This window comes from Spermophilus citellus, assembly GCF_964194105.1.
Source record: "Spermophilus citellus genome assembly, chromosome: 18".
NCBI classification, from domain to species: domain Eukaryota; kingdom Metazoa; phylum Chordata; class Mammalia; order Rodentia; family Sciuridae; genus Spermophilus; species Spermophilus citellus.
The window spans coordinates 63,999,275-64,020,092 of record NC_138200.1 but is presented as its reverse complement, the minus strand read 5'-3'; the positions used below and the strand labels follow the sequence as shown (position 1 = coordinate 64,020,092).

At 43.2% G+C, this 20,818-nt stretch overlaps 1 protein-coding gene across 1 annotated transcript in view; it reads right to left on the bottom strand.

Moving 5' to 3' along the window:
* HSD17B2 (hydroxysteroid 17-beta dehydrogenase 2) overlaps positions 1-20,818 on the bottom strand; it is a gene marked incomplete at its 3' end in the record, with an annotated part of 66,619 nt that overhangs the window by 3,221 nt on the left and 42,580 nt on the right. Inside the window, exon 4 of the mRNA XM_081273733.1 lies at positions 977-1,114. Within this exon, the coding sequence (XP_081129859.1) occupies positions 977-1,114 (138 nt within the window). The remainder of the gene's footprint in view (positions 1-976; positions 1,115-20,818) is intronic.

Genomic DNA, 20,818 nt, shown 5'->3' with positions numbered 1-20,818 from the left:
TGATAAGAGGTTCATGGATAACATATTGGAAAAGAGGTTTGGGTGGTGTAGGGAAAATGATCAAAGTTGGTCAAGAGCAGTTCTTAGCCGTTTTCTCACAGGTCAAACAAAACTCAGCCCCCAGGAAGCAGGTGTGAGTCCTAGGAAGGCCCTGTTCCAAGGGACACCTGGTTTCATACCCGCATGGCCTCTGCTTGCTCATAGCTTTTGAGCTAACTCCAGCTGTCCAGGGAAGGAAGCAGAGAAACAACCCTATGTGAAGGAGCTGGGTACTTGCTTCTCGAGTCTTAGATGAAACCACTCATTCTGAACTCTTTGGTGGACATGGAGAGCTACAGCATGCTGGCCACATGATAACTCTGCCAAAACCCCTGCACTAAGAGACTTGGCCACCCTCTAACATAGCTTCCAGCAAGCCCTGTCCCTCAGATGACACCAGTTCCTCACTAAAATGCCTGCCTGAGGAGCCTCCAGGCTTCCAGGAAAACTATTTGATGGGTTCCTGAGTCCACTTTCTTGAAGCATTTGAAAAGGTCTTTTAAGTATGAATCTGTATCTCTTGAACTCAGAAATACCTCCCTCAAGGACCTGAGAGCCATTCCTTTGAAACGGAATCACTCAGAAGGCTGAGGCTTCAACCTCCCAGCCTCTTTGGGAGTATTGAATCCTACCTTCATTCCATTCACAGTGCCCAGCTCTTTGTACTTTACCACTTGTCTGACTCTGCTGAGCCCTGCTTTCCACCCGCCTCCATCTTCCCTTCAACACACCCAAATGTCATCTGCACAAATCAGAATGGAGCTTAGCTGTCATTACTACTGAGTAATATATGTTTTCACCACTTTAACTGTGAAATACCTGGCTGTGTTTATCTTTGAAACCCCAAGGTGTTTAACTCATGCCCTATCAGGCCCAGAGGACCCTCGGGCTTCCTTCCACATTGAACATCACAGGGTTCTCAGGCTCAGGCACCTACTTGTTCGGAAGCCTCCAGGTTGGATGACAGAGACTTTTACTCCCCACTTGGAAAGCTCTTGTCTCATAACTGATGAGAACATGGTGAGAGCTGCCTTCGATGAGCTGTAAGCTGCCAACTGTTGCATTGGGAACACTCCTGTGGGAATAATGGGAGGAAAAAATCAAATATGATGCTTCTATTCATTCATCCAATAAATATTAAATCAGCACCTAACTGCAGGCCAAGCCTCATCACAGGAATAGTGGTCTTTTATGAAGTCCCACAAGATGGTTAACTCTCTCTCCACCATGTGAGAACACAATGAAAAGACAGTATCTGCAAGCCAGGAAGAGGCCCTCACCAGCCCCTGACCATGCTGGCACCTTGATCTCACTTCCAGCATCCAGAACTGTGAGAATTGAATTTCTGTTGTTTATGCCACCCAGCCTATGGTATTTTGATATGGCAGACTGAGCAGACTCATATCCAGGATGGGGAGGAATAAGAGGGATTAGGAAGGGGACAAGGATGCTTCAGGCAGAGGATACACCCATACACTGCTTTGACTGTGGTGATGGTGTCATGGGTATAGACACTTAAAAACTTACCAAACTGTACACGTTAAATATGGTCAGTTCAATGTATTCCCATTGCATTGCCCCAATTTAAAAAAGAAAGAGGAAGAGGAGGAGGAAGAGAAGCCACTGTACTTCAAAAGCCCATGGACATCTCAGCAAAAGCTAGAGAGGGTATTTTATTCATCCTCACATAATCAGGACATTGGTGCAATATTCAGAAGTGGAAGGAGGAACTCCAGTGTTCCTTGCTTCTGCGTTCCCACACCTCCTGGTTCTGTCAGTCTTCCCATCCTCCAGTGATTCTTACCAAACCAAATATGGAGTTTGTATGTGTGTGCCTGTGTGTTTTCTCCTGACTATAGCATCTTGCAATTGATACTTTTTCCTTGCAGAGTTTCTTGTCCTTCCTCAGTTAGAGATGCTACATCCATAGGAGAAGAGCTTCTTAGTATTGAAGTCTCTTGCCTTAAGTTCTACCTCCATTCAAAAGTTAAATTTTGCAGAATGAATATTTGAATCCCTAAAACACAGCTCATACTCGCGTCTGACATTTATTAAGGCTCACTGGTTAAGGCTGACATACATCCTTACCTCATACTCTGCCCTAGGTAGGACGGATGCTTGTTCATATGTAGGCTTTCAGGTGCTCTAGCTAGACACCCAGAAAAAAACTGGATTCAGCATTTGCTCTGTGACTCAGGATTCAAGCAGTGAGAGTACTGCTTCTCATAACGTGTGTGAAACAGGGAATTCACTGAAATTCAATATTGGACAATTAAAGTCTCCTAGAGACTCAAAGCTTCAGGGACATTGAAAAAAAGAAGAAAAAAGAATACTCTGAAGGCAAGCCAATTAGAATGGTGGCAGCAAACTGGTTCATCAGAAAGGGGAGGTATAACACAACAGAGAAACACAGTGGACAAATTTGGCATGGAAAAAATCCACAGAATAAAAAAGCTCCTGAACTTAACTAATTTAGAGGCTGCACATCAAACTGGTATTTGAAAAGTGATCTGGGTTTCTCAACTGGCAGATGGAGAGCTGAGGTAGGCGCCATCTTGAGGAGGCCACGCAGCAGCCTGCTGCTGTGGGAACCCAGGAGATCATAGCAAACATTGCATTCTGCCCTGGAAAGGGCCTACTGTGTGGCCTAGGGTGTACTTAGCAGAATGTGAGTGAAACAGTACAGAGAAGATTGTACCCAGGTTTTCCAAGTCAGAGATACAGTAGGAGTGCAATTCGCTTTCCCTTTGAGTCTGGAAGTTCATGTGACCAGCTAAAGAGGGGCAGGAAACAGAACAGGTGGGCATAAACACTCAGGGACTGAGCCTAGGAGTGCCATGTCCATGGCAGCAGGTGTGAGAGACCTGTGGAGGGCTGGCTCCACTGCCCTGAGAGTAGAATTCTTGGGAAGCTCCAGAGATCCAGACTCCCAGCAGAGATCAGCATCTGCCTGGCCCAGAGATATGTTGATCTGATCTTTCTTTTTTTTTTTTCTTTTCTTTTTTTTTTTTAACAATCCTAATTGGCTTCATTTTTAATTTTAAAATCAGGTAACACTTCATTCCATAAAACAGAATCAGTTTTCCTATGAGCCAAGCACTCATCAAAAATAATTTGATGAGTTAACATCAGATTATTTATTTTGCTTGCACAAAATAAGGACAAGGGAGCTTCACTGTTTCGCCAGTTGAGAATGGCTCTTCTCCCCCCAATCCAGATTTCTCTTGGAGGACCAGATGTGTCAGCTTGGTTTGATTGACTCCATGTTGTTGTTGTTGTTGTTGTTGTTGTTTTCCCCTGGAATATTGTCTCTGTTGAAAAACTGGCTTCACAAAGAAGGTGGCAGCAGGAAAATTTCAGAATCCAAAGCTTAAAAATAAGTCTTGGACAGTGTGGGGTTATTTTCTGTCTCTGGGAGGGATCATCCCTCCCATGTCTGAGGCCTGGGGACAGAGGCAAAGTCCCCAGCCGCCTATCCAGAAGATGCCACTCTCAGTAGCGTCTGGTGTCCTGACCTGTGCTCTCCCGGGATGACGGTGGGTAAGGAGCAGCAGGTCACAGGGGCCCCCTGACCCTCTAGGAGACAGCTCTCCCTGGGCAGACCCTGGGGCTGAGGGTCAGCAGCCAGGGGAGAATCATGTCAACGACTGTCCCTGCTGTGGTCCCTGAGGTCCTGGGGCAGGGATGCAGGAGGCAGCCAGTGTCACAAGACATCCCTGTCCCCAGCCAGGCCAGGTGCCTGGCTAAGCGAGGAGAAAGACGGTGTCCCTCCTCAGGGCCTGACCACTGCGCCGCTGGTCTCACTTCCTCCCCGGCACTGCCTGGAAGGGGAGAGAGTGACACCCAGGGGAAGGCCGGGAAGTGAGGCCACCGTCACATTCAAGTTCAGGGTGCGACAGCTCAGTCTGCCCTCAACAGGCCCCATAATTAGCTCCTCTTCGTGGGCCACGTCCCTCCTGAGGGTCATGCCCTACCATTTATAGGCACAAGGACCCAGAAGTTCCAGGGACATGTCCATGTTTAGGCCCTCGGATCCGGAAGTTCCTCAGACATCCATGTTTAGGCTCCCGGATCCGGATCCGGAAGTTCCAAAGGTGCACGTCCATGTTTAGGCTCTTGGATCTGGAAGTTCCTCAGGCGCACATCCATGTTTAGGCCATAGCATCCGGAAGTGCCTCAGATGCACGTTCATGTTTAGGCTCTAGGATCTGGAAGTTCCTCAGGCGTCCATATTTAGGCCCACGGATCCGGAGGTTCCTCAGGTGCACGTCCATGTTTAGGCCCCTGGATCCGGAAGTTCCTTAGTTGCACGTCCATACTTAGGCCCCCGGATCCAGAAGTTCCTCAGGCATCCATGTTTAGGCTCTAGGATCCGGAAGTGCCTCAGGTGTCCATGTTTAGGCCCCTTGATCTGATCTTTCCAGAGAAGATACCACCCAGCAAATTCCTCAAGTCCAGAACTCTGCAGCAGCCCAAGCCTTTTTCCCTGTACATTAATCTGGTCTGCCCAGACAAAACTCCCTTCAATGGTACTACTTTATGCTGGTGAGAAGGGGAAGCTGAGAGCTATTTCAACCAGCTGCAGTGACCATCCATCCTCATCAACAACTTTGACCACCTCACTGGAGACAATTCTTACATTTTTCATTAAGATTTGTGTGTGTGTGTTTGTGTGTGTGTGTGTGTATGTGTGTGTGTGTGTGTGTGTGTTTTCTTGCTGTGCTGGTTAGTTTGCAGATACATATACATATACATTTTTGTTTCTTTTTCTCATTTTAAATATTTTTAACAATAGTTATTTTTTCTTGTCTTTTAAGAATTATGGATTTTTAAAATTTATTTTGGTTGGGTTTGGTTTTTGTTTCTTTATTTCTCTTTTTCACTTACTCTACTTTATTCTCCCATTAACAGTCAAATCTCTTCCCTCCCTTTGTGTTTTATTCTGTTTAACACCTCCTTCTTTATAACCATCATTTGCTACATCTCTTCTGCATTCTCTCTGTTCACATTTTGACCATTATAAGTTTTCTTTATCTTCCTATCACATTTTCTTTTCTCTCACTGAACAGTATTTTTACCATCTTTTAAAACTATTTGATTGATAGAACTCCTGCCTCTACCATTCACATTGTTGCAATTACTAATACTAATAACAATACTGTGGATTTCACAGTTAAAACCTGCTTTAATGCCAAATCTAGTTCATGGTTATTTATTGTTTTGCTGTCCCCAACATTTCTGATTGCGGTAGTTAACGTTGTAGATGTCATAATCGGCACTAGGCATTTATTTTAATTCTGTACATTGGTTGCTGCTATTGTTTTTTTCCCTCTTTTTAGTGAGATTCTGGGAATATACAGGGACACTACAAATTCACAGGGTACAGACTCAACTGCAGAACTAAACCCAGTCAGATACAGCACACCTTGCCACTCACAGATTAACCATACTCAAAGTAAAACTATAATACAGAGCTGGGGATATAGCTCAGTTGGTAGAATGTTTTCCTCACATGCATAAGGCCCTGGGTTCAATTCCCAGCAACAACAACAACAAAAAAAAAAAACCTTTAATACAAAGAATAGAAGAAACAAAAATTCCAAACTGGTAAAAGTAGGAATGGTTAGCAAAAAACATTAGGTTCCATTTATGAACATCCACTTTTACAACAAAAACAGAGAGAATTAACACAAAGGCTGTGAATACCACTACAATGGGTCTCAATCTAGATCATTCTAGGACACTTTGGCAGGAAAATATTGTGCTAAAAGTATCCATTCATAAAAGTAGAAGAGAATTACATCCTAACAGATGCATAAAACCCAACACAGGAATCAAAATATATGAAAAACAAGGTAATACAATGCCTCCTAAACTTTATAATTCACCAGCAACTGACTTCAAAGATATTGAAGTGAATGAAATATCAGATAAATAATTTAAAAGAATGATTTTCAAATTACCCATAAATTCCAAGAGAACACAGAAAACAACTAAATGAATTAAGGAGATCAGTACAGGGTATAAAGAAATATTTAATAACAGATAAAACTATTGAAAAAGAACCAAACAGAATCCTTGTAGTTGAGATGTATACTAAATCAAATAAAATGCTTAGTTGGAAGTCTCTCTAATAGAGTAGGCCATACTGAAGGCAGAATCACAGAGCTGGAAGACAAAGTATTGAAAATTCAGACAATATTTTTAAAAAGGAAAGAAGTAACCATGATAAGAATATATAAGAACTCTGGGACAACATTAAGAGACAAGAGTCACTGGAATTAAAGATGGATATGAGATGCATGCTAATGGCATGACTAATCTCTTCAGGGAAATAAAAACAGAAAACTTTCCAAACCTTGAGAATGAGATGGACATTCAGATACAGGAGACATTCAGACCCCAAATAGGTAATATTGGAAAAAAAACTCTCATGACACATTATAATTAAAATACCTAACAAAGAGAACAATAATAGAATTTTATTTTTTAAAGAAAATTCAGTTGTTGATGGACATTTATTTTATTTATTTGTATGTGGTGCTGAGAATCGAACCCAGTGCCTCACGCATGCTAGCAAACGCGCCACCACCGAACCACAACCCCAGCCCCCAATCATAGAATTTTAAAAGACTCAAGAGAAAAAAATGTCAGGTCAGGTCACAATCGGAATGGTATGTCCCAAGCCCTAAAAGAAAATAAGTCAACAAGATCACCATATGCATCAAAGCTATCCGTCAGAATTAAAGTAGTAATAAAAACTTTCCAAGATAAGCAAAAAACTAAATAGAATTCAAAAATACTAAGCCAGCACTACATAAAATATATAAAGAAATATTACACAGAGAAGAATCAAAAACAAACCCCAGAGCTCAAAAATGTACAAATCTTAATTAAAGAGTACTTAAGCAAATGAGAAACAGGACCAAATAATAGACAACAAAATACATAGGAATAAATTTAACCAGGGAGGTGAAATATCTCCACAATGAAAACTATAGAACACTGAAAAATAAGTTGAAAAAGACACAAGAAAATGGAAAGACCTTCCATGTTGGATAAGCAGAATAAATATTGTTAAAATGGCCAATATTTCAAAAGCAATAAATAGATTAAATGCAATTCCCATCAAAATACCAATGTTCTTCACACAACTAGATAAAATAGTCCTAAAAATCATTTGGCAGAATAAAAGCCCCAGAGAAGCCAAAACGATTCTAAGCCAAAAAAAAAAAAGCAATGCTGGAGGTTGGAGGTATCATAATATCTGACTTCAAGTTATACCACAGAGCTATAGTAACAAAAACTGCATAATACTGGCATAAAAACAGACACATATACCAATGGAAGACACAGAGACAAACCCACATATTTACAGCCACATGTTCCTTGAAAAATAGGTTGAAAACATGCATTGGAGAAAAGACAGGCTTTTTAACAAATGATTCTGGGAAATATAGGTTATCCATATGCAGAAGAATGAAACTAGGGCTGCGGCTAGGGCTCAGCAGTAGAGTGCTTGCCTAGCACATGAAACACCCTGGGTTCAATCCTCAGCACCACATAAAAATAAATAAATAAAATAAAGGTATTGTGTCCAACTACAACTTAAAAATAAATATTTAAAAAAGTTTTTAGGGCTGGAGTTATGGCTCAGCGGTAGAGTGCAAGGCCCTGGGTTCGATCCTCAGCACCACATAAAAATAAATAATAAAATAAAGGTATTAAAAAAAGTTTTTAAAAAGAATGAAACTAGACCCTTATCTCTCACCCTGAACAAAATTCTACTCAAAATGGATCAAAGACCTAGGGATTAGATCAGAAACTATGCATCGCCAAGAAGAAAATACTCCAGTGTATAATCACAGGCAACAACTTTCTCAGTAGGGCCCCTAAAGCTCAGGAAATAATTCCAAGAGTTAGTACATGGGATGGCATCAAATTAACAAGTTTCTGCACAGCAAAGGAAACAATTAAGAATGTGAAGAATCTACAGAATGGGAGAAAATCTTTGCTAACTACTCTTCTGACAAAGGATTAATATCCAGAATATATAAACAACTCAAAAACCTTAACACCAAAATAAACAAATAACTGAATGAAGTAAACAGTTTTCAAAAGAAAAAAATATATGAAATATATATATATAAAATATATGAAAAAATATTCAACATTGTTAGGTATTAGGGAAATGCAAATCAAAACTACACTGAGATTTCATTTCACTCCTGATAGGGTGGCAGTTATCAAGAATACAAATAGTAATAAATGCTGAATAGGATGTGGAGAAAAAGACTTTTACACTATTCACATTGTAAACTTGAACAACTACTATGAAAATCAGTATAGTATATCAGTAAATCAGTTCTATTCCTCAAAAGTTTAGGAAGAGAAACTCCACACGACCCAGTTATACCACTCCTCAGTATTTATCCTAAAGAACTGAAGTAAGTTCCAGGTTTTTTAAAGCATGCCAATAATCCCAGCAACTCAGAAGTCTGAGGCAGGGGATTGTAAATATGAGGTCAACCTCAGCAACTTAGCAAGACCCTGTCTCAAAATAAAAAGTAAAAAGAACTGAGGATGTGGCTCAGTGGTAAAACACCCCTGAGTTCAATCCTCACTACCAAAATAATTAAAAATAACAATCAGCGTACTATAGAGGCACATGCATACCCATGTGTATAGCAGCACAATTCACAATAGCCAAGCTATGGAACCAGCACAGGTGTCTGTCAATGGGTGAATAGATAATGAAAATGAGATCTATATGCACAATGAAGTTTATCCAGCCATAAGATAAAAGTTCTCTGCAGGAAAAATGGGTGGAACTTGAAAACATTATGCTAAGGAAAATAAGTCAAACACAGGAAATCACAGGTCATATGTTTTCTCTCATATGCGGGAGCTAAAGAAGAAAAAGGAAAAGAAAGATAGGAGTGAATCTCAGGGAAATCAAAGGGAGATCAGTAGAGGAAAGTGACTAGAGGGAGAAAGGAAGAGAATAAAAGGGGAAATACTAGGGAATTATATTGGCCAAATTGTTTTTTATATTGTGTGTATGCCTGAATATATAACAATGAGTCTCAGCATTATATACAACTATAATGCACCAATAAAAAAAAATATGGGGAAAAACTGAGATCCTATCTACCCATAGAGGGAGCAGGAATCTCAAGGACATGGTGCATTGCTTAGGTCTATTTTTTAAAGGTAATCTGAGTGGGGATATTGATCATTTCCAGGTACTTAACAAAACCGTATCTTAAATTGGGGATTGAGGCTCAATTGTGTGAAAGTCACACAGCATAATAATAAATAACATGGAACTATAAAATTATATGGAACCATACATAAACACATATCATACATACACATACATGTAGAAGTAAAACTGGGTAAATGTGAAGAAAATTGGTGAATTTTAGCAATACCAATATGCTAATAATATCATACTATAATTGGGGGCATTGGGATATGATATGTAAAGAATACACAAGATCTCTCTTATTCTTGACAGCTTCAGGCAAATCTACATTGAACTCAATAAAACTTTCAATTCAAAAAAGAAAAAGTGCATTAAAGTACAGATACTGTGCTAGTAATCTTTCCATCACTACAAGAATACACCTGAGAAAGTCAACTTAAAGAAGAAAGACTTATTTCGGCTCACATTCCTGAAGGTTCAGTCCGTGGTCACTTGGCTGAATCGCTATGGGTTTGTGGTGAGGCGGAGCATCGTGGCAGAGAGGGTGTAATGGAGAACAGCTGCTCACCTCATGGCAGCCAGGAAGCAGAGGAAGAAAGAAGAAGTGGCTGGGGAGAAGACACACCCTTCCAGGGCACACCCCAGGGACCTATTTGCTCCAGTAGCCCACCTCCTACGGTTTCCATCACCTCCCAATGATGCCTCAGCTCTGATCCCATCAATAAGGTCACAGCCCTCATTATCCAATCACCTCCCCAAAGCCCCACCTCTGACAGTTGCTGCATGGGGGACCAAGCTCTCAACACATGAGCCTTCGGGGTACATTTGAGATCCAAACCAAAACAGAGAGCCAGCCTAGTTCATGTCCAATGCCACCATTATTCTTACATTATTATGAATGCTTTAGTCTGATCACAGAACTTCCTTTTGGGGCATGGCTCATCTTGATAAGAAGGATATCCATCAGTGGTTCTGTCCGGCTCATCTAGAAAGAGACGCTGACCAGTCATAATACCCCATTGCCTAGCCACAGAAATTGAGTCTATCAAAGGAGAAGAGGTGTTTTCAGAGAAGGGTCAGAGGAGTTCTGGAAGGAAGGGGGAACTTGACTCTGGAGCAGTGGACTCCTTGGCTCATATGATAGAAAAGAATTTCAGCATGAGCCAAATAGAGACATAGAAGTTTATTTAGGAAAGTAAGTACACTTTCAAGAAAGAATGTGGGCCATCTCAAGAGGAGCAGACACACTTTGGGGGTCCTGGCTTTTCTTTTGAAGGACACTTTGTGAGAGGTGGGTATGGGAAGGGTATGATATCAGCCTGGCGATCTCAAGATGGTTTATATTGTCTGATCAATTTCAGGATCCTAGGTTGGTGTGGTCTTCATTACCTGATCAACAGATAATGCTGGCAATTCTATGTTTCTCTTTGCTTAATCTACTTGTTGGGAGGTTCATTAACAGTTTCCATGGAGATTTACAGATTGACCAGGAATTTGAGACTGATAGGTCTGGGAGAGAGACTGGCATAGGAAGTGAGATGCCTAGAAAAGTATGTAGAACTTATGAAAAAAAATGTATTTCCTTGTCCTTCCTGTGTCTCTTTTCTACCTGTACTTTCTGATCTCTTCTATCCTACCTCAGCTTGGGGTGGGCACATGACCCACAGTGAGCCACGGTCCTTTGGGAAGAACTGATATGTATGATGGAGAAAAGATGATTGGAATATTTTTTCCTGGCTTCTTCAGTACATTATCACACCATCTTTGGAGGAAGACTGGTTCTTAGGGGGCTGCTTTTGCTACGGGAGAAGGTAAGCTGAGAAAACAAGGGACGAGGGGTCAGAGGTGGGGGAAATTGTGACGACTTCCTCCGGAAGCCTGGTCTCAGCCAAACGGTAAGCTAGTAACTTCTTCTTCCAGTTTTGGTTTAAGCTAATTTGAGATTTGATCCTGTCACTTGCAAATGAAGAGCCCCAAGGCTTAACTGATGTAATTTAAATAGAACATCTGGCATCAAAAGGCTCTCATTAAACTGGTTCCCTTCTGGCCACACAGATAACCATCTGACTTTTATTTAGGTGATTTTTAGTTTACAAAATCTTTGCATCAGAAAATCTAATCACTTCCTTCTATTATTGGCAAGAGAAACCAAAGACATTACATTATTATTGAATTGTGTAGTAACCACAGTCTAGGGGATTGATCTGTGTTTTCACTGCTTGGTGAATTTACAGGTGACAGAGGTTGCCCAGCCAGGAGGCAGGCAAGCAGATCTGGATTCTAGAGCCAACACTGCCTGGGTTCAAATCACAGCTCTGGCATTAGCCACCTGTTCTCAGGAAAGTGGCTTTGTTGTTTACGTGACTCTGCCATTTAATCTGCAAATTAAGAATAATGATGATACAGGCATCAGAGGGTTGTCGTGAAGTTTCAATAAATTAATAGGTCAGAAGAGTGCCTGGCAGAAAGTGGGCCCCATGTCAGGGCTTCCCATTGTTCGTGCTACTCTGTTCCTCACAATCGAACCTTGACAGCCCAGGCTCTGTGTGCCCAGGGTTTCTTAGCAGGACAGGCACCCTTGCTCCAGCGTCTCTGGGATCACATCCTGTGTGGGTGGTTAAGACCCACCTCAACCTGAGTCACCATCTGCATTTAAAACCCTGAAACCCAGTCCAAGTGATTCTTTTGAACTCCACAACTTAAAGTACCACATTAGGGTTTTGGTCACATATTTCTGAACGTGAGCTTTCCTGGTGATGTTCCACCTTGTTGATGAGGAGAGTGCTAGTTTGAATGTGTCCCCCCAAAAGCATGTGCTGGAAATTTAGTCCTCGGTTCAACAGTGTTGGGAGACTTGGGGCCTGATGAGAGCCGACTGGGCCAGGATACTGAGCCATCATGTAGGGAGGGGTTTGTCACAGAAGAAAGTGTGTAACCCCCCTCTACTCCCTCCCTCTCTCTCCTTCTTTTGCCCTTTTACCTCCTGCCAAAGAAGGCACTTACTGGATGCCAGCCCCTCAGTCTTAGACTTTCCAGCCTGTGGAACCACAAGCCAATGAGTTTCTGTTCATTATGAATCATCTAGTCTCAGGTATTCAGTTACATCAGCACAAGAGGGACAGTGAGTCTGACATGTGGAGAATGATGAGAGTACGTTACATCCCACAGCGTCATCTAAAAAAAGCACGTTTTGGACCAAACATTCAAGACCTATTTATCTATTGTACTATATTGAACCCTGTGAAATTGCCATTAGACCTCTTAATCACAAAAATGGCCTATTGTAGGGTCCAACCCCACAGACCCAAGTTCATGGGTGCTATCTTTGATGCCAAAGATCCCTGATGGTGTAAGATGAAACGAACACAAGTGTACCAGCCTCAACAGCCCAGGACCAGATGGATTTTCAGCCAAGTTCTACAAGACTTTCAAAAACGAATTAACTCCTCAAAGTATTCCATGAAGTAGAAAGGGAGGAAATCCTTCCAAACTCATTCTATGAGGCTAATGTCACCCTAATATAAAAACCAGACAAAGACACATCAAGGAAAGAAAACTTCAGACCAATATCCCTGATGAACATAGATGCAAAAAATTCCCAATAAAATTATGGCAAATCTCATACAAAAACATATTAAAAAGATAGTGCACCATGATCAAGTGGGATTCATCCCAGGGATGCAGGGTTTGTTCAACATACAGAAATCAATAAACATAATTCATCATGTTAATAGACTTAAAAACAAGAATCATGATCATCTCAATAGATACAGGAAAAGCATGTGACAAAATACAGCACACCTTCATGTTCAAAACACCAGAAAAACTAGGGATAGTAGGAACATACCTCAACATTGTAAAAGCTATATATGCTAAACCCAAGGCCAGCATCATTCTAAATGGAGAAAAATTGAAAGCCTTCCCACCTAAAACTGGAACAATACAAGGATGTCCTCTTTTATCACTTCTATTCAACATCATGCTTGAAACTCTAGCCAGAGCAATTAGACAAAAGAAAGAAATTAAAGGGAATCAAATAGGTAAAGAAGAACTCAAACTATCACTACTTGCTGATGACATAATTGTTTATCTAACGATCAAAAATATTCCACCAGAAAGCTTCTAGAACTAATAAACGAATTCAGCAAAGTAGCAGGATATAAAATCAACACCCATAAATCAAACTCATTCTTATACATCAGCAATGAATCCACTGAAAGACAAATTAGGAAAACTACTCCATCCACAAATAAAGAAACCTGGGAATTGACCTAACAAAAGAGGTGAAAGATCTCTACAATAAAAACTACAGAACACTAATGAAAGAAATTGAAGAAAACCTCAGAAGATGGAAATGTCTCCCATGCTCCTGGATAGGCAGAATTAATATTGTCAAAATGGCCATACTCCCAAAAGCATTATACAGATTTAATGCAATTCCTATTAAAATCCCAATGGCATTATTCATAAAAATAGAAAAAGCAGTCATGAAATTTATTTGGAAAAATAAGAGACCCAGAATAGCTAAAGCAACCCTTAGCAAGAAAAGTAAAGCAGGAGGCATCACAATACCAGGCCTTAAAGTATACTACAGAGCTATAGTAACAAAAGCAGCTGGTATTGGCACCAAAATAGACTTGTTTCATTTTAATTTCTACTTAACTGTGGGAATATGGGATCTACCCCCGAACAGAATTTCAAGCATACGATAGGATTAACAAAAGGCACAATGTCATTCAGCAGAGCAGCAGAACCGGCTCATCTTGCGTTACTGAAGCACTTTGAGAGACCCACTATTGGTGAACAGAATACCCCTTATTATGAATCGAAGGCTTGCATTCCCCCAAATTCATATGTTGAAGCCCTAGCCCTAGTGTAGCTGCATTCGCCCTGGTGTAGCTGCATTCGCCCTGGTGTAGCTGCATTCGCCCTGGTGTAGCTGCATTCGCCCTGGTGTAGCTGCATTCGCCCTGGTGTAGCTGCATTCGCCCTAGTGTAGCTGTATTCAAAGATGGGGCCTCTAAGGGAGTCATGAAGGTTCAATGAGATCAGGATGGGGGGCTAATCGGATAGGTTAGTGTCCTTTTAAGAACCAGAGATATTCACGCGCTTGCGCTCTCTCTCTCTCTCTCTCTCTCTCTCTCTCTCTCTCTCTCTCTAGCTGTGTGACAATGAATTTCCCTGGTCTTTTATCTCCCTACCTATTAAATAGGGGTCAAGACCCCTCCCTAAGTTCTGGAATGAGACCTGGAAGACAGAACACAGGCATGCCTCATTTTAGTGTGTGTGTGAGAGTGTGTGTGTGTGTGTGTGTGTACACTCCTTTCTCTCCATCCTCCTTCCCTGCCTCCTTGCGCGCACACACACACACACACACACACACACACACACACACCAAGGAAAGACCACGTGAGGACACAGAGAGAAAACAGTCATTTACAAACCAGGAAGGGTATTCTCACCAGAAACCCACACCTTGATCCATGGCTTCCAGCCTTCAAAACTGTGAGAAAGCAGTTTTCTGTTGTTGTTGCAGCCACTCAACCTAAGGTGTCTCATAATGGCAGCCCCAGCAGACAAATTCATCTGTCAGCAGCAGGACTTGTTTTAACCAGCCGCCTACAGCCCTTCCGAGACCTAGTTGGCAGACCTGCTGTCCTGACTCCCTGTGCGACCACTAATGTCATCCCCCTCACCTTTTCTGCCTCTAGGAGCACTCAGTGAATTAGTTCCTTGACCCCGTGTTCCCTGCCTGGAGAGTGAATAAATCCAGAATTCACTTTGTTGACCACATGAGTGGTCATTGTCCTTCCTTTACATTGTGGCACCTGAAGTTACCATTTAGGAACTTACAAAAGACTTGAGATGCTCTCTCTTTCCCCAAGAATGGATTCCAAGCCAGTCTTTGGTTCCCTTGGTGTAGCACAAGCCAAAGTTAGCCATGTTCCCTGAAGTTCTACCAGCCGAAGGTCTTGATGTCAGCTGAGACTTCACAGGACCTCAGAAACTCCACAGACCCACAATAAGCAGCACCTCCATAGTGATCCCTCTTTTTACAACAGGAAGCTAAGAGAAAGGGCTTTGCAAGTCAATACCCAACTAACACAGCAGGCCCTTCAGCCCCAGGCTGTATCCATCAAGAAAGGGAATTGAGGTGCTGAGCCCGTGGTGCTCAGGAGAACACCATAAGGGCTTTCAAGCAGCTTCTGCCTCCTTCAAAGTCAAGTAGACAACTCAAGGCAACAAAGTTTGCTCTGCATGGCACTTTTCCAAGCTGAAGAATACAAACCAGTTCCATAACCTAAGGAGAGGCAGGTCTGCGAATTTCTATTAGACTCAAGGAGCAGAAACTTAAAATTGCATCTGGTGGTTTCCTTATAATATGACAGTCTCTGGGACTTTGACGAGCTGCTGAGTATCACAAAGTTAGGACCTTGTCACTCAAAGTGTGAGTGAGAGCCTCTTGCAGCAGCAGTATCTAGGAATCGATAGGAAACCCTCAGGTCCCACTCTAAACCGTTGAGTCAGAAATTCTTGGGGCCCAGAAACTTTTATTGTGGTAAAATTCACCACTTTAATTCTCAGGTATACAATTCAGTATGCAAATTAGTGGCATTTGATACATTCAGAATTGTGCAGCCATCACCTCTATCCATCAAGAATATTTTCACCACCTCCAAAGGAAACCAGATACTTATTACTACCTACTAAACAGTCACTGCACTGGGAAACACCAATTCTGCTTTCTGTCTCTATGGGTGTGCCTGCTCTGGATATTTCATATAAAGGGAATCATACAGTAGGTGGCCTTGTATGTGGTTTCTTTCACTCAGCATCATGTTTTTTAAGGTCCATCCATACCATAGCATGAATCAGTATTTCACTTCTTTTTGAGGCTGAATAATATTCCACTGCATGGGTACACCATGTTTTATTTATCCAATGATTCACTGGATGTGCGGGTTGTTTTACCCTTGGCTATTATGAGTAATGCTGCTCTGCAGAGCCCTTCCTGTTCATCTGTTTTCTGTTCTCTTGGGTATACACCTAGGGGTTGCATTGATGGGCCACACGGTCCTTCTGTCTACCTTACTGAAGATCTGTCAGATGCTTTCCACAGCAGCTGCACCTGCAGAGTTTGAGTGTTCCAGTTTCTGCACGTCCTCACTGTATTGTTTTCTGTTTTGTTGCGTATAGCCATCTTAGTGGGCACGTTAGTTTACTGTGGCTTTCAATTCCAGACATTGTGTTTGTAGAAGCCCTCTTGGTGATTCTCATGCAGCTAAAACTTAAAATAGTGACCCACAGATGAGTAGCATTAACATCACTCAGACACCAGCACAGAAATGCAGAGTCTTGGGCTCCTCCCAGAACAACTCGGTCAGATTCTACATTTTGACAGGTGAGTCCCTCAAACATTTGTATGTTTGAGAAGCACTGATGTAGGAGATAGCCCTAAGCCGCCAACCCTTCCCAATCATCATTTAAATACAACAGAGTTAGGGATGTTTTTTTGGTTTTTGTTGTTTTTTTTTTTTTTTATGCCCCTGCTTGTCTGATAGGGTCTTCTTTGGTGGCCTGGAAAAGCGGGAAGGACGTACAACTTGGGACAAAACAGAGACACCCAGTTTCACACCCTGACTCCATCACCTTCCCGCTATTTGAATCTGGGCTAGAAGAGTTCCGACATGAAAAATCAATCTCTGCATCCTGCAGGTGTTAGAAGTGCGCGACTTTAGACATGTAAACACCTAACGCATCCCACCGTGGACAGCATGGAAGCGCCACTCAGCCTTGCTCTACCCACTGTCCACTGCCCCGACAGCCCTGGACAGTGTCGGGGAGGTAAGCCTCAGTCTTGGCGTGCTCAGTCAGGAAGCAGTTGGAGTCCAGCTGACTGATTTTCCAAAAGATTCTCTTGAGGCAGCAAGCTGGAAAGAAGTCTAGGAATGACCGCATGGTCAACCTTAGGCTGAGTTAGATTAAACCTTGAACTCTACGGTATCCCTTGAATATATGGTCTTGTAAGGATATATATGGTCTTGTAAGGATATCTAAGGCTGCTTCGTTTGGCATAAGGTGATTTCAATCAGCTCGAGATGGTGGGCAATGATTACTACAACTGAGAGGTCCCTTTCATAGGGTGGAGATACGATGGGATGTGATTTGTCCCCCAGAGGTGCATGTGCTAGAAGCTTGGTCCCCAGTGTGTGGGTGTTGAAGTGGTGAAAACTGAAGAGCCGGGACTAGTGAAAGGCAGTTAGGAAACTTTGGGTGCCGCAGTCTGGCTGGGCACAAAATCACGAGCTACTCAAGCAGGAACAAACTTTTTTTCCAAAATTTCCGCGAACAGCACGCGCACACAGCCTTCTCCTGGGCCACACCACACCAACCGGAAATCCCTCCTCCGGAAATCCCTCCTCCGGAAATCCCTCCTACCGAACTTCCCCAACCAGTGGGAACTCTCAGGCCCAGGAGGACAGCAGGGGTCTAATATCCAATTGAATGCACATCTTAACATAATCATTATCATCTCAATGGCTTGCTGGAGTCACCTTTCAACCAAAAATGCCACGTGTCATTCCTACTCCACTATGGCTCTTAAGCATGGGGGTCCATCCTCATGAATGGGCTGGTGCTACCCCACAGAAGAAGATTGGGTCTTTGGGACTGGCTTAGTCCCTCCAAGTATGGGTTGCTATAGAACAAGTTTTGCCATCATGGACCACTCTTGCACACATGCCCCTTAAGCCCATGGCCATTTCCCTTTCTGCTTCTCCGCCATGTTGTGAGGCAGCCAAGGATGCCCCTTGCCAAACACTGGCCCCATGATGTTTGGACCTTTCAGCCACCAAAATGACTGTTTATATAAAGTACCTAGCTGAGGTTCTGTGTTATAACACCAACAGACTGAGATGGGTACTTTCAATATTTCACTGGCTGTGTTCAGCCTTCAGAGCCTGCAATGCATTTAAACCAACAGCTGAGACCATAGGTTCTCAGCTGGGGTGAATTTTACCCCCCACCCCAGGGGTCATGTGACAACAGCTGAAGATTTGTCACAATGGGGGTGGAAAGTGGTACTAGGATCTAGTGGGTGAAGGACATGGACACTGCCAAACACCACCCCCACTATAGGACAACCCCCCACAGAAAGAATTATCCTCTCCCCAAAATGTCAAGAGCACACAGGTTGAGAAACACTGCCCCAGATGCCCGAGATGCCCTAGCGCCCTTGAAAAATGCTCCCAGGTGTTATATCACACCCACTTAAAAGATGATAAAATAGAGTCAAGACAACACAGAGGGGCTGCCCCAGGTCACCCAGCTGATTCAGCAGAGCACAATGCAAATCAGGACCAACTCAAAATCCCTGTGGCCTGAGTCCCTTCAGAAGCATTTGCCTTCTCATTGAAGCTCAGCATGCAAATGTGTAGGAGTGGCTACTCGGTAATTTCCCAAGAGGAAAACAGGCAGAAAAAGCTCCTAGGCCTCAGGAACAGGAAGATTATCCAACTGCCTTACCAGGATGGGGGTTAAAGAGCATAATCCTGGTGTGGGAGGGACAATGACTATATTATTACAGGGAAAAGTCTCCTAGAGCAGGCACGGCCCCATCCGGAAGTGGTGGCCTGTTGGGGTTGTCCACCCCTCACATGAGGAACCACGCTAAGAACTTCAGGTGGATTATTTTATTTAAGCCTCGGAACACCTCTGTGTGGTCAGCACTCTGGTTTCCTCCACTTCGTGGGGAGAAAATGGGAGCTTAGAAAGGCTCTGGGAGTTCTGGGAGGAGAGTTCTGGGAGTGTCACCCGATTAGGAGGTGGAGTGGAGCACCCTGCCCCCCCAAGGGGCCCAACCCTGACAGAGAGGAAGCGATTGAGAAATTGATAAGGACTCATCCCTGGACTGGGGCCCTGGGTAGAGGGAGGGGCCCAGAGAGGGAAGGGCTAGCAGGTAAGAGAAGGAAGGAAAGCAGGAGGGGGAGCAGGGATGAAGAAAGGAGGGGGGTGGGACGTCCACGTGGATGGCCTCCATTCCATTTGCTCCTGAGATGCAGACAGGAAGTGAATACGGCAGGCAACTGAACTCTGGCCGGCAAACACCACTTGTAACAAGGGTCCTTTCTCCTCCTGTGCACACTCTTGCCTCCTGAGGAAGGCAGAGCCTGTGGGGGGTTTTATTTACTGAGCGGCTCAGAGTAGGTGGGTGAATATTCTGGGCATTGGGAGGGGGTAGAGAAAGAGCTGGAAAGAGGAAAAGGAAAGGGACCATCAAGATTTGGAAGCATGGGGAAGGGGAGGTGACCCAAGGGGAGGTGGCCAGCAACTGAAGACCACAGGGCATTTGCACCAAGATGTGTTGTGAGCTATGGGATTTAACCTCTATTCCCTCTTTCCACAGAGTCTTTAAAATAAAATCTTATTTTATTTGGGCTTTGCCTTTGGGGGTGCAATAAAGAGCTGAGTGTTAATTCAACATGGTGTAAAACCTCTCCAGAAAGTGCTAGGAGTCTCCCTTGTGTTCCTCATCCATGAGGGTGTTAGGGACTGCACTGGGACTCCACTTCCTCCTAGAAAAATTCAAATGTTGAACCCTAGCCCTTAGTGTCTTGGAGTGTGACTGTATTTGGAGATAGGACCTTTCTAGAGGTGATTAAGGTTAAATAGGACCACAGTTCAGTAGGGCTAGCATCCTTGCAAGGAGAGGAAGAGACCCCTGGGATGGAAACACACAGACTGTCTACATGAGGAGGTGGCCATCCACAAGAGAGACTGCAGGAGAAACGCTGATCTTGGACTTCAGCTTCCAGAACTGCGAGAAAAGAAACATCCGTTGCTAACATACCTATATTTTCTCCTGGAAGCCCTGGCAGACTAACACAGAGCCCAAGTGTTAGCAACAATTTTAAGAGCTGTGTTTCTGTCTGCTCACGAGCTCCCTGCCCTGCGGGTACACAATCCTCCACATCTGATCTCCTGGTATGTTGGGTGATTTCTAAGTCCTATCAATATGATCATTTCTAGAGCTTCTCTGGGGCAGGGTTTCAAAGCCGGACACGATGAAGGAAGACTTCATACACTTCAGGGACACACAAGGAGGAACAAAACAAAAAGGCTCCCAGCTCTGAACCATGAAAAACTGGAGGAAGCCTGGACCGCAGGCTCCACAGCCTGAGAGCAGGACCGGCTTCAGCCATGTTGGCTTGGTGCTGATCCCCAAGAAATGGAATAGTGAGGTCAGGTGTCAAGAGTTTGCATAACCCGGGAGTGGGAATAGATGTGAGATGTGTGATTTATTTTAACACTCAAGGTTACTATTTGAAAGGGATACAAGAAATCAGAGAAAGAATTTCTGGCTTGAAAAGAGTGTTCAAGCCACGCTGGAGACACCCAAAAGGGCGACCTCTGTCCTGCAAGCCCTTCACTCACCCATCTTCCATTTCCTGCTCACTCACACGTTTGCATTTCTTTCTTTATTAATTGAGCTGGTGCTACCAGACGCTGGGCCCATGGCACCGATCCTGCATGTTGGAGATAACCAACATGAAACCTTTCAAATGAGTGAGC